The 24,504-nt window shown below is 38.5% G+C and overlaps 1 protein-coding gene across 1 annotated transcript; it reads right to left on the bottom strand.

Annotated features, from left to right (window-relative positions):
- Positions 1-15,772: 15,772 nt before the first annotated feature.
- LOC4341679 (transcription initiation factor TFIID subunit 5) lies at positions 15,773-24,492 on the bottom strand. Its single transcript, XM_015788606.3, has 19 exons — positions 24,266-24,492; positions 23,324-23,405; positions 22,718-22,796; positions 22,521-22,618; positions 22,337-22,393; positions 21,666-21,753; positions 21,447-21,556; positions 21,163-21,264; positions 20,757-20,908; positions 19,846-19,956; positions 19,701-19,770; positions 19,571-19,610; positions 18,993-19,157; positions 18,815-18,891; positions 17,379-17,495; positions 16,975-17,240; positions 16,360-16,455; positions 16,210-16,276; positions 15,773-16,117 (listed from the first exon to the last, which is right to left on the bottom strand). Exons 1-19 carry the CDS (start codon positions 24,397-24,399, stop codon positions 16,064-16,066), a joined length of 1,965 nt encoding a protein of 654 aa, XP_015644092.1. The 5' UTR covers positions 24,400-24,492; the 3' UTR covers positions 15,773-16,063.
- Between the last annotated feature and the right edge of the window lie 12 nt (positions 24,493-24,504).

Here is a 24,504-nt window from a genome sequence, read left to right as displayed (position 1 = left end):
GGAGTTTTCGGGCACGAATGAAAAAACTAATTTCATAACTCACCTGAAAACTGCGAGATGAATCTTTTGAGCCTAATTAAGCCGTCATTAGCACATGTGGGTTACTGTAGCACTTATGGCTAATCATGGACTAATTAGGCTCAAAAGATTCGTCTCGCGATTTCCATGCAAACTGTGTAATTAGTTTTTGGTTTTATCTATATTTAATGCTCTATGTATGTGTCCAAAGATTCGATGTGATGTTTTTGGGGAAAAAAATTTGGGAACTAAACCAGGCCTTAGTATAGTTCTTTATAAGATAAATATGTCTATGTTGTTTTAGTGCCTTTAAACTAAATATTCTTGATATTGATAGTTAAAGTTATAAAAGTTTGACTTTAATTAACCTTGTCCAAAACATAAAAAATTATAGAACTGAAGGGAGTAAATGCATTGGGAGTAAAAAAAAAGAGAAATAGTTGAATTGAGATTTAATAAAGTAGAGATATTATAGTCTTCCTAGGTTTGTATTGGTATGTGGGGATACAAGTGGGCCGACCCACTAAGCGGCGATGGCTCACTTCCCCTTTTCATAATTTGATACACTACTAGAAAAATAATTTATCGCCACGGAAAAAATCGTAGCATCAATGCTAAAATTGTGGCAATAGGTACATGTTGCCACAATCTTAAAATCGTTGCTAGCCGTGGTAATAAATAGCGTGGTAATAGGTTATTGCAACGATTTTTATTTAGTTGTAATAAATTTTGATATTGCCATAAAATGGATGTGGCAAAAAAATATATTGCAACACTTCACATCGTTGCAATAGATAACTATTGCCACCACTCCAAGTGTAGCATTAGTTCTACGTACCAAATTAAATGTTTCAATATTAATCTATCATCCTAACTATTTTCTTTTGATATCTTGTCATGGCTAGGATTCGAACCCAAGATCTCTCCCTCACACGCGCTCTCCATTACCAACTCACCTACGCATCAATTTTATTTAAAAATGCATATCATTCCATTTGAGCCTGCCGATCTGAGATTTGAATCATGAATTTGAGTATTTAAAAGATTTCAAATGATAAAGTTAAGTTGTAGAGCTCTAAATTTCATACAAAATTTATCCTAATCCATGCCCATATGAAAAGAATAAGTCAAATTATGAGATGATAAATTATTATTGCAACGAATCTGTTGATCATGGCAACAGAAAATAGTGAAAAGTATCATGTACTACGCAAATTGCCACATAAATTAAAATTGTGGTGATAGAACATGTTTTTTTGCAATAGTAATGTTTTTTGTGGCGATAGCTCGTTTTCTATTGCAACAAAAATACTTAATAAAACAACGATCGTAAATCGTTGCAACAAAATATAGTTATTTGCCACAGAAAAAATATCATTGCGATAGTACAATATATTGCCCACGAATTATTTTTCGTTGTAATAAATTGATGGCGATAGCCCAATTATCTTGTAGTGATACAAGTGCCAGATACTAGACCAGATATCCCACGTATTAGACCCTACTATCTAAGCACCGAACCTAATATCTATAGGTGTTAATCAAGAATGACATGCCCATAATGTACCTACACAGAAAACTGGCGAGCAATGAGATGGCTAGCAAAGATCACGATGGCTTCAAAGCGTCGCCAACACGACAACCTTGAGGCCCACATGAAGCAACTCCACTACCAACTCCTTATGCCCCGTCAGCGAGGTGGCCACCTATAGCTTCCTCCATCCAACCATATCTCTATCGTCGGCCACCGACGCCTGACACACACATATATATCTACCCTCTACGGACTTTGGCACGACACGATGAGCAGATAGGAGGAGCAAATTGTGGCTATCTCATCAGAGAGAGAGAGAGAGAAGTAGATGTGACAGAAGCGATGCAGTTGCCTTCCAAAACAACAACTTTCTCGACCAACTCAAAACAACAACTTTCTCATTTTCTGTTAGGAAAGATGGTCAGAGCAAATATAGAGCTTGGAAGACAACTAGCAACGCAGCGTATATGCTGTGAGAACTGGGGAGCCGCCTTATCCTTTTCTTTTAGAGGCCGCTCGCATTAACCATAGGATGTTGTTCTCCACATTTGAAGACAGAGCAAACATAATGGTAGAAATGCTTATACCTTTAAAGGGAGAAATTGTTAGTTCGGTACTCGATGGATGGATCGATCGTACGCTCTAAATGAGAGGGTCCTTTTGGGAAGAAAAAACTGGCCGGCTGGCTGGATGATAGGACCGCACGGCTGTTCATAGGACGGCGGCTCGGCCGGACGGATGCATCTGGATTCTTGCGGCAGTGTCCTTTCGATCTCCAGTGTGTGTGCGGCCGCACTGCCTCCGCGTCATGGAGTACTCATATTTTCCAGCAAAATTCACCGGTTGCTGTACTCGTCCAAAAGCATCCAAAGCATGCATATGCCAAACAGGACATGATGAAAGATTGGAGAATGATACATGTAGACATGTTTCTTTGGTTCATGGTAAAATTTCCGTCTGGGCGAGTAGTGACTTGTCACAGGAATTGATGTTGGCTAATGGCTAACAAGACACGTTGGCTACACATCAGGCAGACTTTACCATACAACTTAATTAGTGTTAACATATTTTTTTATAATAATAGAAGTATCCAAACTTATTACTTCCTCCGTTTCAAGTTGTATAAAACGGAGTGCTAGAAAGTTTTACAATATAAAACGGAGGAAGTATGAAACTATGCCTTCAGCAATATTTCAATATCCCCTACTACTGAAAGAGTGAGTTATCCTCCTTCCTTTCCTCAACCCCTACTTCTGCATAAAGACCTCATCTTTCTATCGTGTCTCTACATCAACTAGATGGACACAGCTATCTATGGACACAATGATTTGGATCGTGTATAAGACGATAACTTCAACACATGCATAGGAATGAAAAGTACATATTGCTACCGTGGTTAATTACGGTTGTCCACAAGATGCTTTTATAGGCTGTGTTTAGTTCACATCAAAATTGAAAGTTTGGTTGAAATTAAAACGATGTTATGGAAAAGTTGAAAATTTGTATGTGTAGGAAAGTTTTGATGTGATGGAAAAGTTTGAAGTTTGAAGAATTATTTTGAAACTAAACACGGCCCTAGTTTCACTCCATTCACAATTGATCGTCACATTACCAAAAGAAAAATATTTATGCTTGATCGTCGTGTAAAGTCAAAGAGCCAATAATTTCCTTTTTTTATTACGTGCATGCATGGATGGATTTAAGTGCGAGAGGTTAACCCGAGGTTTGCTCTTTTTTTTTTCTGGTTTGCATGTCTACTGAAATGGTCATTTTTCTATTTTTGTTATGTTTTTACTAAAAACTTTTTTTCATATACAAGCATTTCCATCAACTCTTCCATTCTATTTATATGATTTATCATTCATGTGTTTTAAATGAGAAACAATAAATGTCTGAAAACACTTTTAAAAAAGTGCTTCATTGCACACACACAACACATTATAGAACATCCATATTGAGAGCTACTGTAGCCTGCTGTGTTTGCTCAGACACATGCAGGAAGCAGCCCATCGAGAGGAGCAAAACGCAGCTAGCTAGGCCAGAGCGTGCAGCAGAGCAGCAACAAAAAAACAAAGCTAAGCTAGCCTCATCTTTTGAGGATCGGTCGTTGGAACAGGCGCAGAGACGCAGAGATTCTTCACATTGAAAACAAACATGGCCAAAATTGAAAGTTTGGTTGAAATTGAAATTATGTGATGAAAAAGTTGGAAAGTTTATGTATGTAGAAAAATTTTAATGTGATGAAAAAGTTAGAAATTTGAAGAAAAAGTTTAGAACTAAACAAGGCCAAAACATGGTCGCTCCTACCTTCATCAGGCATTGGCATCGTCCAGGAAACGCCAGGCGATTGCAGAACTGTCTCTTGTTTGTTGATTCTAGCAACGTGCTAGAGCTATAGCTCAAAAAGAGAAGGGAAAGTGTGAAGAAGTTGGGTGAAAATTGTAGATAATTAAGATAATTTGTCCTGAACGATTCAAATATATATATATATATATATATATATATATATATATATATATATATATATATATATATATATATATATATATATATATATATATAACTTACGAAGTGTAACACATTGCTACATTGCTATGAATCTCGAAGGATATGTGCGTGTGAATGTTACTCGTTTTCTTTACGCAAGGGGAGAAGAAACACAGGTTAATTGAATGTTGGCATCCCCTATAGTGTCAGCCACCAATAACCAAGAATAATCAAAGATTAATATTTTCATTAGTTAGTAAAAATATATTTTATTAATTAATGGTTAATTCCAAAAGCTTGAAATGTGTTTTTTATAATAAAAACATAATAACACTCTAGCTAGATTTGATGTAGACACCGGCTTGGTCGCCAGGGCCAGTTCAAGGGCCTAGGCTGGTTGTGTGATCACCAACGGCCTAAGCTGGCAGGGTCCGTCTTTATGTCCGACTCTCATTTGGCCACACATTACTTTATCGTAGCTAGGGCCTCGAATGAGGTCCTGTGATCTTCTCATCTTCTCATTTGTATATGTTTAGTCCGAAAATTTAGCTATAATTTTGTTTTGTTTTTTAAGCTAAATTTACTTCACGATTTTAGGTATTTATCATGTTAATAATATCCATTTTATTTGTATCACTTTAGACGACACACGGTTTACAAAAATATACACTATAACTACAAATATTTTTAGTCTTCGGAGCTTATGTTACGAAGTTCATCTAGGGTCCTCTAAAATATAGAGAGCAGGTCCTGTTAGCTGCTCATGTGCTCATAGCTGAGAAAGGTTAATACTACCTCCGTTTTATAATAGATGACGTTGTTGACTTTTTCTTATATGTTTTACCATTCGTCTTATTTAAAAAATTTACGTAATTATAATTTATTTTGTTATGAGTTGTTTTATCACTCATATTATTTTAAGTGTGATTTATATCTTATACATTTGCATAAAATTTTTGAATAAAACGAATGGTCAAACATGCGAGAAAAAGTCAACGGCATCATCTATTAAAAAACGGAGGGAATATATACTAGTATCAAGTAGGGTTTTAATGTTTTATAGATTCCAATTTTCTATCCCAGAATGATGCTGGTAGTACGTCCTTGATCTGGCAGCAAGTGTAATATCCTATACATACACTTTCAAGCTCACACACCCCACAGCAATTAACCTACACGTAATATCCTTTCATACCACACAACGACATGATATCCTTTCGTGCCCACGAGTTTTTCAAGTGGCATGTTGCAGCATGGGCGCGTGTGGTGAAAAAAAAAATGCATCCTTGCATGGCGCCCATCAGTTCAAACCTACGGTGAAAACACAAGAGAAAACATACTCGACAAATCTTGGTGTGATGGAGTTGATCTGCGCATTATTTGCAATTACCATTTAAATCCTGTCGTTTGCGAGTATTGTGTCCACTGGATATATTTATAAGAATTCGGTAAGGCCAGGATTTATAAGAATTCAGTAAGGATTTGTTACGTTCATCTATTTAAACGCGTGTTACATTTGATGGAGATATATCTGTGACGGGTGAGGTGTATGTGTGCAGTGGTGTGTGTGCGCGTGTGTGCTTGTGTGTATTCCGTGTAATGTGAAAAGAAAGAAACGGAGTACTATTATGCAGTACTCCATCCATCCCAAAATAAGTTTAGTTTTACACTATTCACGTTCAACGTTTGACCGTTCGTCTTATTTGAAAATTTATTATGATTAGTATTTTTATTACTATTAAATGATAAAACATTAATAGTACTTTATGTGTGACTAAATATTTTTAAATTTTTCATAAATTTTTTAAATAAGATGGACGGTCAAACGTTGGACACGGATATCCACGGCTGCACTTATTTTGGGACGGAAGTAGTAAGTACTAGTCTCGGTTGATGCGCAAACGTGCAAGGTAAGCAGCGGTACGGTTAGGGATGCAAATGAGCAGTCCCACCACCCACTAAAAACCCGCTTGCTAGTTAGTTTATTTTTTATATAGCAATATTATCTTTATTTTAAAATATAAGCATTTTTATCTAAACACAGTATTCGAGATATTATTTTGAACAATAATATTTATAAATGTAAGTTATTTTAAATAAACGAAATAGTATATTATAACAGTTCGTTTAGTGGAAAATCTAGTAACATTATTCTTACATGATTGATTTTTCTATTAATAGCTAAAATTAAAAATGTTTGACTTACCATTATTTTAAAAATACTTAAAATTTGACACGGATGGAGTATAAAATTTGAAAGAAAAAAAATTCAAAAAGTGAGATAAGCAGGTAAAAAAAAAAGACCCACTTGCCCATCTGCAGCTCTGTACGGTGCAGGGTAAGCGGCAAAACGGAGGCCAAGGGGACGGATGAGGCTCCTACGTAGCGGTGTTGTAACTGCGTCTGCAACTCTGTACTATGTACGACTGTACCGGCCGTTGGCAAAGAGATGGTTCACAAGGACTGGAGTACTGGACTGCTACTTGTTTGTACTCCACCCTGTAAACTGGAGGCAAGTCCTAGCTAACGCTGATCCAGGACTTAACTTTAGTATATATTTAGACACTAATTTAGAGTATTACATATAGACTACTTACAAAAATAATTATATAAATAAAAGCTAATTTGCGAGACAAAATTTTTAAGCCTAATTAATCCATAATTAGAGAATGTTTACTGTAGCATCAAATAGTCTAATTATGGATTAATTAGGTTCAATAGATTCGTCTCGCGAATCAGTCTAATATTATGGATGAGTTTTATTAATAGTCTACGTTCAATATTTATAATTAGTGTCCAAACATCCGATGTGATAGGGCTTAAAAGTTTTAGTCCCATCTAAACAGGGTTCAGTAATGTACTGGAGTACGTTCAATGCTTGTGCTAATCTCTCTCCTTTATCTTTTGGTTGGACTATAATTGAGCATATGGTTACATAAGTTAAAATTTTGTAATTGCTTCTTAGCCCTTATTCGGAGATAACTATAGCTTTTTTTGAGAATCTCTAACTCTAAATAATTTGGATTCTCAACTAAACTATAAGAATCAGTTTTTATAGTCTAGTTGAGAATGAATTAGCAACCATAAGCTAGAAAATTCACCTTTTCTATATCCTCATTAGCTTCTTATAGTTACCAACTTCGTCGAAGAGGACCATTTATAGTTGTATAGGAAACGGAATGTTTATACATGTGAATGTATAACTAATTCTATTAGTTTTAACAAAGGAATATAACCAATAGAAAGCTAAAAAGGTAAGAGGAGAAAAGTAAATGAAAAATAAACAACATAAACATATATGTCATGTTGCTTTTTTTAAAAAAAAAAGTCGAACTCGGGTGATGATCGTTTTTTACTGAAGATGAAGTTAGGAAACGAAAAACAAAAAAGCTATTAGCGCATTGAGTTTTGATTATTATAAACTTGAAAAATAGATTTATCTAATCTTTTAAAGCAACTTTTATATTAGATTTATCTAATAGATTTATCACACGAAATAAACCGTTCAACAGTTTAAAAAAAACGAGCAAAGCAAAATTTAAGGTAAAATCTGTATTTAATATATAAGAAAAGAACAGGACATATGCCAAAAACCACCTCTTGTGGTCATACTCCTACATCGTTAGTGGCCACCTATTACAACGTTATAAACAGTAGGATCTCAATGCTCGTCCATTGGACCCTCCAACCAAAATAGTGGGTGTTAAAGAAGTCCCACCATAGTAGAACAGGGATTGCAAAAGGAGACAAGTTAATGGCATTGGGGATTGTGGGCCCACACATAAGCTATTGCTGCTGCATCAGCAGTACTGCAGAGGATCTGCATTTAGTTAATAGCGGTAGCTAGGTCGGCCAAGAAATGTACCACAAATATTGCACTTGTTGATCCACCCCAAGCGTAAATTAATAGCGATTGTCTCCTGCCACCAATTCAGCGAGGGCCAGTTTAATTTGGAACAAACGAATAGTCGTAGTATTAGAAAAAAAATGTACGGTTTATTTGGAACTGAGATTCTTTTTAGTTATTTCAAGGAATTGAATCCTATGTAAATATTTCCATTGAAGCCCTATTAATTGTAGGAATGTGTTTCAAAGTTCGTATAGGATTTTCTTCATTCTTCTAACTTTTGGAGGATTCCAAACATTTTTTAATTTTTTTGGAGGATTCCAAACATTTTCTTCGAGAATCACAACATTTATCTTTATATCTCTTCTATTTTGTCTATATTCTAATTAGTTTTTTGAAATAAAATTTCTATAATTTACCTATTCAGCCAAACATACGCACAGTTTTACCAAATTTTCCGTTTCCTTATAGGTTTTGGCTAGTCATGTATTTTCTTTTTTCCCTGTATTTTTCTAATATGTGCTCTAAAGGAGTCTGTAAAGTAAAAACTAAGGAGTTCAATATATGTATAAGAATGGTTGAAACATGAGCTATTTGGTTTTGATAGATACTTTACCTTTGGTTTTGATTCGATGTTTTGTTTTCTATGCTAAAGTAACACTATCAGACTTAAACTATCAGACTTAAAATCTCAAGAATTGTGAACCCTCTGTTGACGCGAAAATCGTCAACACCCTCACAATTCCTTTGATAATCCCGTGATCCAAATTGGCCCGAATAATGTTATGGTAGATATATCATCGATGGCTCTATAATAGCCGCCAAAAAAATATGTGTATGTTAGACGGCTAGTTTGTATCGTCAAATTAAAGACTAATCTTGACGGCTAATTTTCGACCGCTAAAGAAATCGTACGGCATTTTCTTGTAGTTTCTATTGGTTTTTTCCCTAATATGTGGCTGCCTGAAATGTAAGCTACTAGCACTACTACTGTACTTAATTAAAACCGTGGGTCATATGCCACTGTATAACTCGATGTAAGAGCAAGTTTAATAGTGTAGCCAACTAGCTTCAACTCATCTATAGCCAATCTAATAGCTCATTTATATAATAATTATCTATAAACATATACTACATCATTAATATATGATCACACCTCTCATACACACGTAACATATTGGAGTCCGTGCTGTAGTTGGCTACAAATCTGTAACCCGTTTTTCTTTAATCTCTTCTCTTCTCTCTTCCACGTGCCAATACAGCAGACTTGTGGCTGCTATTGTACTATCTCTTTAACAGTGGCTGTACCGTACGGCCGGCTGTGCTTAATTTGGCGTGTACTAATAAACCACGACAAACGTCAGACTCTGAGAGTTCGAGCGGTTCGATCGATGCAACGTGTGGATGCAGTGCCAATGGTAGGGCCAATATTGCAATGCAAACAGCGGCTGGCAGGAGTGGGTCACCTGCATTTGCCGTGCTCAACAGGATGGTTTTTCTGATCTGCAACAAAAGGATAAGGAGGAGTAGTAGAAAAAAGACAAGCTGATCATGGTAGATCAGCATATGCATGGCTGGCCAAGAACAGTTTATAGTAGAAATGGTGAGAAGGAGTGTGATATATGGTCAGGGGCAGATCCAACATGGGTGCAGGGGGACTTGAGTCCCCCTACACCCACAAAACCTATAAATACTTCCCGGAGCACCACTTCGATTTTTTTTTATCATGAATGATAAACTAAAGATTCCTATATAGCTGGAGGTTGAAGAAACTGTGCAATTGAGTCCCCTAATTTTTTTTCCTAGATCCGCCTAATATGGTCTGCATATATAAGTGCCAACCCATTGATCCCAGTTCATTGGGGCGGTGAAACATGCATGCAGTGGTGCACAGTTATTTTTTTTAGATAATGAAACATGTACAAATTAATTACTGTGTTGGACTAAGGCTTCATGTTATTCATGATGTGCAGAGTGGTAGCTGCTACTGTCTAAACTATGCAGTCAAAACGTTAAAGGTTTGACCAAGTTTAAACGTTAAATTACTGTGTTCGTTTGGGGTTGGAAATCCTTCGCGGCACATAAAAGAAACAACAAATTAGTATTAGCTAAAAATTTTAAAAGATAACTTTTCTATAATTTTTTTAAAAAAGTTAAAGGTTTGACCATTTTTGGTTGTGTTCGTTTTGAGGTTGGAAACCCTTCCCACAACACATGAAACGGAACGATAGGTTAGTATTAGCTTAAAAAACTTTAAAAATAGATTAATATGATTATCTTTAAAGCAACTTTCCTATTAATTTTTTATGATAAAACGCAACGCCAAGCAAATTAAGAAGCGTGTGCGCGGAAAAATGAGTGTGTGTTCGTAATGTGGGGGTTGGAAACCCATCTCTCTACACGGAAAACGGAGCAGTCCATTAGCATGTGATTAATTAAGTATTAGCTAAACTTTTTTTAAAAAAATAGATCAATTTGATTTTTTAAACAACTTTTGTATATAATTTTTTTACAAAAGACACACCGTTTAGTAGTTTGAAAAGCGTGCACGTGGAATAGGAGAGAGAGGGGTTGGGAACCCCCTCATCCGAACACACAGCAGTAGAAGTTGAAAAAGGTGTACTGTTGAATTGGAACCTCTGTCCAAACCCACATGCATTATACAATAATGTATGATACATTTTTACTAAGTTTTGAATATAAGAGGAAGACCAGACCGCACCGCAAAGTAATGTTTTCACAATAATCAAGTAGAAAATATTTTGCATCATAACAGCAAATATCTGGCACAGTCATTATAGGTTGGGGGCACAGTAGGTGGACCACTCGGGTTTAAATCATGATACTCGTGAATATTAAACCGCGAATATTACACGCGTACACAATAGCATTTTCAGCCTGAGTTTACTAGGCTTGAAATATGCGGTTGAATGTTTTTTATGGGTGTATTCGTGGATATGTGAGGTGCGCACACGTAGTGGTATATATACATGTGTACGTATGAGACATCTTTCATGTAATCGCACAATCATTAACTCCGAGCATATGCAGATTCAGCATTCCAATTAAATGTATATATGTTCTTGTAATAATCAAATAACATTTTTTTAATTCATTTGGATGTACAAACCAATAGAGACCATATTCACACGAGTATACGTTCTTACACACTTAAAAATACATCAAAAGTTCAAAGCCCTTCAGAGTGCAGCAGGCATATAATATCTACACATTCACCGCATATATATATCTATAGATATTAACAGCTCGTAGGGTAGCGTTTTTCTCCGATTTTACATTTTTTTTGTCCTCCTCTCAAAACGTGACACGTAGTTTTTTTTTCGCCTGCGGCTCCTCGGTGGGGAATCCCCAGCCAGTTCCTCCGGTTACTAGTGTATATATACACTCCTTACCTACACAAGAATATTGTCAAAGGCATCACACTCTTTAAAGAGGCATGCAAATATCAACTTAACATGTGCATATGTATATATGTATATTCCTAGAATTGAGAAGTACCAAACCTCATGGACTAAAGTTCTGCTTGTTACCACACTCCTCCGGATGGAAAAGGACATCACTGTCAGTTTTGCATCCAGCACAACAGAACAAACTAAACAAGACTTTATGATTGCAACCTTAACAATCTTATCAAAATTTGGTGATTCCAAAAACTTCTTCACAAATCTATACCAAAATTTGATAGGTGTCAAACCAAGTACAACAACTTCACATTTTACCCTTTTCAATCTTTTTTAATGAACCGATACTTAGGCGGTATGAAGTTTCATTGAATAAAGCAGGAGTAAATTAAAAAACTATAATGCTGAAAGATTATAGTCAGGAAAAGGAAACAAAAACACCTCCACCACGCACTGACGTCACCTTTTTCCTACACAACCAAGGGAAGGACTAGCACTGAACCCGACCGCCACTACAACTGTACCCCCAACACTGACTCAAAACAGCTAAGCAAAGACTCCTAGACATCGCTGGAACAAGACGCTGAAGAGGGAGAGGGCGAGAGAGAAGAAAGACCCCTCTCCCTTGCGTAGACCCGCCAACTCGTCATCATCCAAGGGCTTCACACTAACTATCCGAGAGCAGTTCTGGCGATAGAGAGGCCACCTAGACGACGTCTCTAGGAAGAAAAATGACGAAGAGCACTGCCGCCGTCCGTCAATGTTTCAGTGAGATCCAAGACAAGACTTTCACCCTATGGCCCCACTAGGAAGGGGAAGGGACGTCTCTACAATGCCCCCATTAGAGGAAATAGCGCCCAAAGCACCGTCATTGTCGCCCTAGTAAGACCAGGCTAGGCTTTCACCTACTGCCTACCCCCTAACAAACCGTATATGTTGCTCAACTCCTCCATCACCAACCATCCATTGTCAGTCCATGGACTCCGCTACACCGACCCCCCCCAACCCCGCGCAGCTAGCATTCGGCAGCGTGACACACGCTGTCACTAGCCCACTGCTACCGTTGGTGCGCTGGCGTTCCTACCGCCACCGTCAACTAGGCCGGCCTCCCTGCCACCCGCGCTGACTTCCCACTGCTGGTTGGACCAGCCTCCCTAGGCCTTGTTTATTTTCAAACTTTTTCTTCAAACTTTCAACTTTTTCATCACATCAAAACTTTTCTACACACGTAACTTCTAACTTTTCCATCACATCGTTCCAATTTCAACCAGACTTCTAATTTTAGCATGAACTAAACACACCCTTAGTGTTGCCCGTGCCGACCTTCCGTCGCAGTTGGCCGTGCTGGCCTCCCTACCATGTCATCGCAAGTGATGACCTCCTGCGCCAGATCTAGCCGCGTCGGCCTCCCTGTCGTCACCCACGTTTTGCTAAATTTTAATTTTTACCAAGGAATGAGAAGGTTTATGTTTTTAGCAATTAACTGAACAAGCCCTAGGTGCACAACCGCTTTCCTGCATCATTAATACACATGTGATGGCGCTTGAGAGTTGAGATGAGGTGCAGATCTGTGTAGTGACAGTCCAATCATCAATATCCTAGAGTACCATGCAGTGGTCCACTCTCACTAGTGCTAAACTCTCCTTGGAGTAACCTGCTTGGTGGTAGTCAGTGTTCCAGGCTTTCAGAGTTCAGACCACCATGCATGGGCAATCTTGTCGGGTGCACTGTGCATCGTTTCAGGAGATCACCAAATTCATCAATCTTACATGGGCAGTAAAACGGAATAGTATTGGCAGTGAAAACTTCATTATTGATTTTCAAGAAAAATCTGTGTACAAGATACCCTGACCCTTTAGCTTAATTTATTGAACACATTTCATGCATGTAACAGTTTACTTGGTCACACTTTACAGTTGCTGGGTTGCAGATTATGCTAGAAATACACTGAATTCCATGCATGTGGCCATGGAAGATAATGTCCCCTGGTCAAGGATGGTTTCTTGACTTATCACTGTCAATGCTACAGATCCTCCACTTGCTAACCTTTTCACTTTCTTAGAAGGTGTCATGCACGAACCTTTTGATTCCTTGCGTCTTTCCAACAAGAATATTGACCCTAAAAGGCATGTTAGAGAAATTCGGGGAGAACTCGGAAAATGGTACAGAGAGCTCGGTAAACCATTTCCATTAGGTAAATTTTACTACAAAACTGTGACTCTACGGTTTTAGCTTCTGGACACGGCAAAAATCAATCTTTCAAAAAAATACTTTCAAAATATAGTTATTTGCTATTAGACACCATAATCACTAAAATATATATTTCTAGTAGAATAGAAGAGAGAAATAGCGTGCAAGGTAAAAATAACCTTGGACCCATCTGTCATATTCTTCCTCTTCCTCCCTACTCTCCCCACCCTTGGCCACTCTACGATACCATCACCGGCCACTCAGCTAGTGTGTCCTCTTCGTCGGCCTTCTTCTTTCTCCATCACCATCGGGTAGTGTTTCAATGTAGATCTGGGAGCTTCGACACCAGTCAGCCCCTTCATCATCGTCAACGCGTTGTAGCATGGTGCTTGACTGCTAGCTGATCAGCGCTAGGCATGGTGAGGGAGGGGAGGGAATATGGAGAAAGAGAGAAGAGAGATGGGAGACCCCTAGCGATGGGGCCAGGTCGCATAACGGCCGACGCAAGCACGACACCACGCGACGAGGCCGAGGCATGGCGGAGGCTGTGGCGGCGTGGTCGTGTGCGCGGAAACGCGGGCTGCTCTGTGCGACGAGGCCTAGCCAGGTGGTGGCCATCGCATGTGCAAGCGGCATTGCGCGGCGGGACCAACCAGAGACCGTGGTCACGTGGGCAGAGGCCAGTGCAGGGGGCTAAGTGCAATGGGCCCAGGGCATGTGGTAGTGGCCGGCGCGAGTATAGGCCAGGCGGGTACGGGCGGTGCAGTGCGACAGGGAGGGCGGCGTTGTGCAATAAGTCCGGGCGGAAGCCAGGCCGGCGTGGACGCTAGTGGTGCCGCGCGGCAGGGGCAGGATGCGCCGTGCGATAGGGGTGAGCTAGGCCGATGTGGGTGGTTCAGTGCGACGGGGCTAGGCCTAGTCGTCGCGGGCATGTGATCGCGAGACACTGACGCGGCGGAGGTCCACGAAGCTTGTCCCGAAACCGTCACCGTGGTCGGAGTGCAGTGAAGGTTGGAGCCATGCCACGGCAGGGCTAGGGAGCCGGTGCCGCGTTGGGGAAGGGAGGGGAGAGGAAGAAAGAGAGAAGGTAGATGGGGGACTGACTTGTGGGGCTAGGGGTATTTCTTACCTCTCACACTATTTCTCTCTCTTATTCAACCGAAAATGTATACTTTTAATGGTTTTGGTGTCCAACGACAAATATCCATATTTCGAAAGTGTCTTTCCGGCCCCAAAGATTGACTTTTGCAGTGTTTTAAATGCTGAAACTACAAAAGTCGTAGTGTTATGTAGGGAAATTTATCTTTCCATTATTATCTAAAGTGTTGCCATTTCCCCATTAATTAGCTAGCTATATGGATGCATAGATATCTTACCAATAGTAATGTTGGTACCTACATCATGTTGGATAATAGATGAATTCTTGTGATGTTGATGAGAAAAGCTTGTGGTCCTGATGAGATGAGATGAACTACGCTATATAGATAGATATATAAAAGCCGGGTTTTAACCTGTTTCTTAAGAAGAAAAAATGGTATTGCAGCGAAGGGTATGCGCAGAAATCACTTGATCCATTACTATTTTCTGATGCTAACCTATTAAGACTTTTTTTCCCTTTGCTCCTGATTGTAAGGTAATATGTAAGAGCAAGTTTAACGGAATAGTCAACTACAAGCTCTAAAAATTGACACATCATCTTATAACTAATCTAATAACCTACACATAAAATAATTTTATATAAATATATATTATATCATTAATAATTGGTCCACCTGTGATACACACTTGTGCTGCATCTGACTTTAAATTTAGAAGCCGCTTTTCTTCTCTCCTCTTCTCATTCTCCACGCTTTCAGCAGCTTATAGCCTTCTTGTACATTTGTACTTGCTCTAAGCCGATTGGTCTTCACTCTTCAGTCTTCACTAATGCAGTTGATAACTAGATATTGTGTTAACCAAGCACTTACCTTACATTGGGTTACACTCCCTCTGTTTCAGATTATTTATCACTAGCATTCAATTATTTCTTCCAAATACATTGTACTTATCATTATCACGCCAAAGCATTTTTAGAGAGCATTTCATCCCTAGCTAAAGAAATAGCTAAAGAAATAGGCCATGTGGGTGTGTTGCTCAACCCTTTTGACACAAGCAGCTAGCCGAAAGGACGCGTCCTAGCCTCCTAGGCCACAAGCCCAAATAGTAAACATGCAGATACAGTAATACAAACAGTAACCATATATATCCACTCCGTATGCTTTCGAAGATCAATAATTCTGACAAAAAAAATTAGCCACGTTGTTTACCTCTTTATAATTCTTCCTTCCAGCAGTACCCATCACCTCCTTTTGGTTTTTCACCGCCAGAAAAAGAATTACATGATTTAAATAAGGCGATTGTTACAACTTACAAAGTCACAAGACAACAAACATTGGAACGAATTACAATACGCGCGTGCTACAGATTAACCTTAAAAGCAGGCTCACTACTCACTAGGCACTAACTTCACTTGAGATAAAACTGAAAGAATGTTTGGTAGTTGTATTCTACAGAACATACAGAAGCTTAGGAGCCAAGTGAGAGAGCACCAGCCGCAAATAAAAGATTTCGCCGAGAAAACTACAACATCAAGAAAGCAGTTTCATTTAAATTGCATACAGTATAACAGCCTTAACTTATGCAACATAATGCATGGACCGAGAGATTCTCACCCGCAGAGTATAAACAGGAGTTGATTTTGTACGGAGAGTTTTGAGCATCCTCAGCCGGTTAGTTGAGCTGTAAGTATATTTTACAAACAAGAGTAAGGCAATGATTTATATGTATAAAGCATCTTTATGAGCAGTTCAAAACTAACTCACGTATCATCTGTCTTAAGGACCTTCGTGCTGGAGGCAACATCCCAGAGTTTCACAGTGCAGTCGGCTGATCCAGATGCAAGCAATGCCCCTTCACAACTACAACAGTGGCAGAACAAGTTAAATAAGAGAGCTCTGCATGACATCACAGGACAGCATATTATAACTTCTCGCTGAAAGGAATAACAAATGAACATACATAAACAGAGTCCAGGAATGTGTATACACCATTTATGGAAAGCGTCCTCCGAATAAAGGCGGCATCAAAATGCAGCCCTTAAGTAGCTTAGGAAGCAAGGCATAATACACATTTACAGGCTCATTCAAACAATAGGTTTCATAAGAAACTAATTGAAACCAACAACTGAGTGGGCTGCAAGGTTGACATGCCTATGCAATAACTCTCTGAAATATGTACTGATATTCTTAGTTTTTTTCAAGAATAAAAATTCAAACCAGATATTCAAGGGGATAACAAACTGTCACTGTCAAAAGGTCTCACAAGATAGCCCTTCAAATTTCTCTCAACAAGGATAAAAGAATCGGTTAAGCCGATTCTTATATGTAAACAATGTGGATTAAAGCTATTATTTACCCGCAGCAACAAACAATGATTACCTGTAAGCAAGTGACCACACACAAGAGCTGTGTCCCCCAAGTGGTGAAACGCACCGACCAGAAGAGAGATCCCACATCATGATGGTTCCATCTTCATCTCCGGAGGCCATGTATCGCCCATCAGGAGACATAGCCAATGATAAAACCATACTCCTATGGCCAATGAACATCCGTATACATTCACCAGTTTGAACATCCCATAATCTTACAGTTTTGTCACTAGAGCCGGTGGCAATGTAGTTACAGTTAACATGCCACTGCACACACTGTCAGCCAAATATTATGTAGTAGATAAAGCTCAGTAAGAATATGCAGGCATCAGCACAAAGCATTAAAGAATAAGCATCTATCCAGCATCAAGTGCTCCAATATAAGCAAATGATTTGAACCAGAAATACACTTACATCAACATCAGAGAGATGTCCAGCCATTATCCGCAAAGGCTGGATTTTATCCATTGACCAAATTCTAGCAGTCCTGTCATGAGAAGCGCTAGCAAAATAATGACCAACTGGGCTAAACTGACAAAAGAAAAAAGCAAATGTATCAACATGTATCATAGCACAATGTTTACAACAACAGAATCAGAAAACTTGGCAGTTGGGACAGTAAAAATTGATCATAAGCTTTTTAACAGGGTGCATAACCCCATAAAACTACTCCATCATGCAGAACATTGAAAATGAAAAACTGGCTAGGGATACATTACAAAAAGGGAGAGCACAAGGGGGTACACGAACCTGTCAAGGGGGTGCAGCACATAAACTTATTAAACGTTCATTTTGGTGCATGAACTTGTCTGGTGCGTGTGAACCAAGGCCAAAAGGGCATGGCAACTTATTACCAAGTTGGATGCTCATTAGGACATGGCGTGCACATGTGAGGAGGGCACATAAACTTATTAAACGTTCATTTTGGTGCATGAACTTGTCTGGTGCGTGTGAACCAAGGCCAAAAGGGCATGGCAACTTATTACCAAGTTGGATGCTCATTAGGACATGGCGTGCACATGTGAGGAGGGCATGATACATGTTATATTTGCAAATAACCTTGTACTTGGTTTCCACTTTGTCCTTCCTTTGTATCCCTTGCATCCTTTATCGGTTTGCTATATGTCTTTCTTTGTTCAATCAGTATGTCTTGTTCTATGTTTTACTCAGTACATGCATATGTATATGGCATAGTCCTAACATGCATGCTTACATGGCATCCTAATCAACACTCAACTCAGCAAGATTAGCCATATTTTGCCCTTTTGACCTTGGTTCACACAAACCTCAAGTTTGTGCACCGGAACGAATGTTTTACAAGTTTGTGTATTATAATGCAACCACCTCGCAAGTTCATGTAATATATTCACACCTCATGCACCAAAATAAGCACTGATGCAATAGCAGGCAATGCATATTGATTGAACAATATAATCTGGAGGCATCCATTGCCACCTAATTTTTTATTTACATATTGAAAACTGAAGGCAGTGGGATCCTTAATAAGGTCTCATTATTTAACAGCAATGGCCAACATACCAAGATGAAACAACAGACTCAAATGGCAAAAGCTTATTTTATGACATGATCTGTGTTTGAAGCTCAGAATAGTTGTACATAGTCTGTCTCAAAAGCTGCAACCAGTAATTCAAAAACTGGTTGTAATGCCTAAGAGATCAGTACACTAGCTTCCATAGATCAGCTCAATTCTGATTTAAGTTATGCGAATCACACAATCATTTTTCTTTTCAATACAAACACAAGGCGTTTAAACAGTTCATGAAAGTAAAAGCACCACAGATATGTTGCACTTGCACATGTGACACAAAAAAAAAAGGTTAATCACATACTTGTACATCCCAAACAGGGTAGTTGTGTCCTTTGTAGCAAACAAGATTAGCATTCAACTTGGTACTCCATAGTCGAACTGTAAGGAATAAAAAATATATATGAAAACGATATGTTCAGTTGAAAAACGAAAAGGAAAACAAACTATATGAAAATAAGCAAAATGTAAGGATGTTTTACTTGTTGAGTCTGAGGATGATGACAAGAGAAAATCTCCGAATGGGCTAAATGCAGCGGAATAAACTGGTCCAGAATGACCTTGGAATAATGTATAAGGTCTTTTTCCATAATCTGATGCTGATGTGCGCTCACCCTGGGAAAGTCCATTCTCTCCTTGTGGACTAGCTGAAAATTAAAGTTTCTTCAATCAGCAAATACCACCATTATATAAAACAAAACACTCTCATGTTAGGACTTAGGATAATTGACATGCTAAGACTATTCAAGAGTCCTGATTCCTGAACAGGTTATGGAATCAAGTATACTGCTATGTCATAACTTAGTGCACTAGTATGACAAAAAATCATTATATGTCGGTAGGTCGAGAAGACATTTTTGAATGACAGATCCACACAAGCATTAATATGGAAAAAATATTTCAGTACTTGTAAGTTGTAACATCAACTAAATGAAATGAATAAAACTATGTTGTTCTGTAAACTTAAGGCAATTATCAAAACATTTCAGCACATAATGGAAGTATTTCAGCATAACACAAGGTGGAATCAAACAACATTAAGTAGTGAAGAACAACTAACATGTTTTCGGCGGTTGGCCAATCTTTGACATATCCCAAACCTGGTGAACACAAAGTTTTATTGTTACAAAAATAATACAGAAATCACATATATAAGAACAAAGTACCAAAAAGGGACAAAAAGGACTAGCCTTCACTGATGAGTCAGAGAATCCACCCACAACCAAAGAGCCGTCATGTGAAATTGATGAGCAATTTAGCCTATGTCCACAGATAATGATCAGAGAAAAGGATGCAAATTGGCAGTGTCAGATATTAAGCCACAAAGAAATTTACCCATTATGAGTATTAAGGAATGTGTAGAAGCTAACAGATGGCAATGCCAGGCTATTCAACTGTGCACGGTTTCGCAAATCCTCAAGAATTGACTGCTCGACTTCAACAGGACTGAAATAAAAGGATAAATATATCTCAGATTCTTACAACCCAAGGTTGAAATACTTCTTCCCAGATAAAAATGTAGATAGATGAGCCACCTAGAAATAAGTTGCATGACTAAGAGGATTGGATGGTCAATTTTGTTGATTTCTTGAAAAGCAAAAAAGGCAACATGCCTTTGTTCAGTGTCTTACAAAAAGTAATTTTGAAGTGTTGAAATGTACTGCAGTTAAGCAAACTGGCAAAGAGTCAGGTCCACATAATCGTCATCAACAATCTAACGAATAAAAATTGGCCGGTGGATACAATTCCACCTTCCATACTATTTGAGTTGGCTTAACCAGGTAATTTTAGAGAGAGAAAAAACTAGCAGAACAAACATTGAGCAGCATGTGTAATGAAGCATGTTGTGTTGAACAATATATGTTGGTCCATAGTGTATGTACAGGACAGCTTTGAATAAGTTCTGGCCTTGTCCTGGATTAGAAATTCATAAAGAAAACAAATGGAATAGTAGGTGCATGAATTGAAGCAAAACATGGTTAATATGGACTGGCATAAAAATGGGAAACATAATCAGAATATCACAGATAGGAAAACGCAACGGGCAAAAAAAAAAGAAAATAAAATTAAAATTAAAATTGTCCTAAGTTGGAATGACGAATCCATTTAAAATAACTTATTATGTCCTGAAAAATCCACAGGATGGAGAATTTTAAAAACTTTAGGTTAGAGACCAGGCTAGATATCAAAGTCAAACGACCAAACTAGATTTTTCCTAAGAGAGATATGAAGGGATTTAAGTGTACATCACTGGAAGTGTAAGCTCTGGTTTCACACGAGGTGCCACCGAAACTATGCTTGTTTCAGATTTATTGGTTTTCCCTGTGGCTCCTGCAATCTTATCTTTTTTGACCTTTTTAACAGAACCTCCCTGCTTTCCACCTTCCGAAGATTTTCTCTGCAGCAAAAATAAGAAGATAAAAATATGAAGCTAAAATACTAAGAAACATCAATTTGGACTCAAAACTGGGAAGCACAGGAACATGCAGAGTGGAGCTAAGCAATGCATATTTTCTATGGACTGCTTAAGGAAGTATAAGACAACAAGCTGCTAATAGCCTGGCCCAAACAAAAAGAAATAGATGGCTCTTCTATCAGTGGCTGAGGATATAGGTAGTAAACTTAACAAATCTTCGATACGATAAAGAGTACCTTATTGTTATCTTCGGCATCTGCATCCTTGCTTTCTGCTTCAGTTTTATCTGATTCTAAAAGTGTTTTCTCCATGCGCTCTTCAACTGAATCTTCAAGCAACTGCATACCAGAATTTAATTTTACAAAAATAAAATGCCTGAGCATAGTTAAAAGTTCAATGAAAATGATAGAATCCCATCAAATAACTGATTGGTGTGGATTGTTTCGATCTGTTGAATCCAAATCATCAACAAATAGATAGAACAGGCAATAGCGGTCAACAAGACTGATGCAGACCATACCCCCCAATGCACCTCCTTCAGATTTATTTGTTTTGCCAAATCCTTCTTTGTTCCAACTAGAGCAACAACATCCGTGTCATCAGAGATTAAAGATGGCTGACCAGGGGATACTGCCAATATTGAACAGGGATAAGTGGCACAGTAGACAAGAGAAGTGTAAACGAGAAAATGCATGACAGAAATTAGGGTATTAATCTGAATGATATTGGGGAATGTTACCGTCAAAAGTTGTGCGTTCATTTATTATTCCAAGAACCACAAGAGCTTGTGTTTTCTGGAGATACTGGAGGAGTAACTCATATGAATACTGCAACCAAATTCAATAATTGGATCACGAGATGTGTTTTTTTTTAAATAACATTGCAGCAGACAAGAAATTTGAAATTATAAAAGCTATCTGGGAGACAAAATATGAAAGCTTTATCTCAGGAAAGTCATTAAACTTTTTTATCTCAAATGGTGGAAGAACATCAAATGTGAAAACTTTAACTCAGGAAGAACATTAAACTTGATCTTGCTGTAACCTTATAACAAGGATAGTTCAAAAACGAAAAGAAAAGAAAAGGTCCACTAGTTCCAGTCAATACAAATCAAAATAATCATATTTTTATTTGACATTAGCTGCCTATCAGGATCAATGAGTAACAGTAAGTAATGACTAACTGACTAAATGGTGCCAATTTTGTGCTCGGTCTCTAACATTGCTAAGCCAATAAATTGAAAAGGGTGGTAAAAAAACAAAAACACCTGGATATATCATCAAAACAACAAATATTAAGCTGTCAAAACGTTTTGTCTTCATAAATTGGTTAAATTATTAAAAGGGTCAACTCAGAATCAAAGTTCAAAGAGATAAATGGAAATACAGCAAATTATTATGTGGATACAACCTCACATAACTTAATTCTGAATTGATTTTTCCTTAAAGATCTGGCCAGTTCCATTTCCTGAAATATACAGCATGCAGAATGATAAGCGCAGTGTATGAATCATGAGAAGATACAACCAAATAAATAAATGAAGATCTTCAATAAGAACAGAATGTTACAATGTAAGAGAACTAAAAGTGTTGACCTCCAAATGTGAAGGAGAAAGAATGCCTTCCAGTTTCTGGAGATCCCTAGAATGCATCAGTTCATGGTCTTCATGGAACGTGTGGAAAAAGGACCGAGCTGCAGGGCCCGCAAGGAAAGAAATTGCCCAGAATAAACTAAAAGAAAACATGACATGACAAAGAGGGTTTATCTAATCTATCTGCCAACTAACAATACCTTCCTGTGTATGTCCCTCTGCCACTAGATCCATGAAGGAATGGATAAACACTGGGTAAAGGACACGGAGTAATTCATGCTACAAAAAAGGGATGAAAATTCAGAAACATAGTATACATATAACCAAATTTAAGAACAGAAATATGCACAAATTGAAATCTAATATTAACATGTCCGTCGGAGGCAAAAATATATTCAGTGTTTATGATATAGTACTCTGTCCCAAAATATAGCAAATTTTAGTTATGAATCTGGACAGGTACTTTAGCTTTGTAAAATGGCCCATATTGTGAATGCATGCAGAGAACACAAAGAGTTGCTAGGAAAGTACTCCATCAGAAGTTAGCATGCAGGCAATAAAGTATAATTCTAGAAGCTTTGGTTTATGACAATATAATCCTAAAAGTGTTCCATCTGAAGCTAGCATGCAAACATGAAAGTAATTATCCATAAATAACATGAAATCACTCATTAAAGAAAGACTATGTAACAAATGGACAGTTAGAAATCACTCATAATTTTAGCTAACGATGTTTGATTGTGAAGCACAATAAAATGTACTGCAAGATCAAAAGGTGAAGTCCAATCTATGTATGTGTAGCACACCTTGTACTGATCGAGAGAACTGTATGCCCATGTTCTTAGTTTACTATAACCATCATAGTATCTTGCCGGATCATTTTCCGACCTATCATTGCAGAAGATAATGCAACCAAAAGGCATTAGTCGGTAGGATTATAAGAAAAATAAACCATAGCCAGAATTATTGTGAAATAATGGATGCCACAACTATTGGAAGCTGACAAAAAAAGACAGAAAAGATGGAAGAATTACTCTCTCCAATCAAAACAAAAGGTGACGTCGCATAATACATACAGTCAAACCACATTACTTATGAACAGAGATATTCTCTAGTATATCTGGTCTTCAATATATGAAAATAGTATGACTAAATTTATCAACAAAGCATACTTCCATAATATTAAAGTTTTCTCAGTATATGACAAGAAAATTTAGTTTTAATTATTGTAATCTGGAAAAAAAAGGTTATAAAGTGGCATCTTAGTGACCCAAAAATCAGTTTAATCACTTGAGGTATTAACTACAATCTAGATATAAGTGCAGTAGAACCATCTACGGACACTACTTAACCCATTATCAAGCATAAGCTGCATACTGCCCTGAAATGTCCTTATCATCATGGGAATTACCAGTAGAGAGTTCATCGTTCAAAATTGGTGTTACTCATTGCTACGTCCACAAAGCAATTCCCAACCCTCAATCAAGCAACTTTTAGCTCTCCAAAAATGCCGCAAACTATTTCCTCGTGCGGAAAAACTCGCACCCGCAACCCAATCACGGGCACGTGTGATATGGCACCTCGATGCCCAAAAGCGAGCTGGACAAAATTGCACAAAATCCACTACCTAGGTTTCCTCGATCCGAGAGGTCCGAGTCGCAACGGGGCAGAGTTAGGGGGGCTCGCCCAGCTAGCTGGCGGAGGAGAGGAGAGGAGATTGGAAAGGGCCCGGCGGCGAGCAGGTGTACCTGGCGAGCGCGACGTCGGAGACGGAGGAGGTGGAGATGCGGTTGCGCTCCTCCTGCAACGCGAGCTCGGTGAGGCGGAACCCCTTCCGCTGCAGGTACTGCTGCACCTTCTTCTCCATCTCCTCGTCCTCCATGGCGCCGACGCGAGGGCGAGGGAGTTCTAGGGTTTAGGGCTCTCGGATCCGTCGCGCGGGAGGGAGACGCGACGCGACTCAGAGCAGCGAGACGGGGGGAGGAGA

The sequence above is a fragment of the Oryza sativa genome, chromosome 6 (assembly GCF_034140825.1).
Source record: "Oryza sativa Japonica Group chromosome 6, ASM3414082v1".
NCBI classification, from domain to species: Eukaryota; Viridiplantae; Streptophyta; class Magnoliopsida; order Poales; family Poaceae; genus Oryza; species Oryza sativa.
This window is presented reverse-complemented; position numbering and strand designations above follow the sequence as displayed.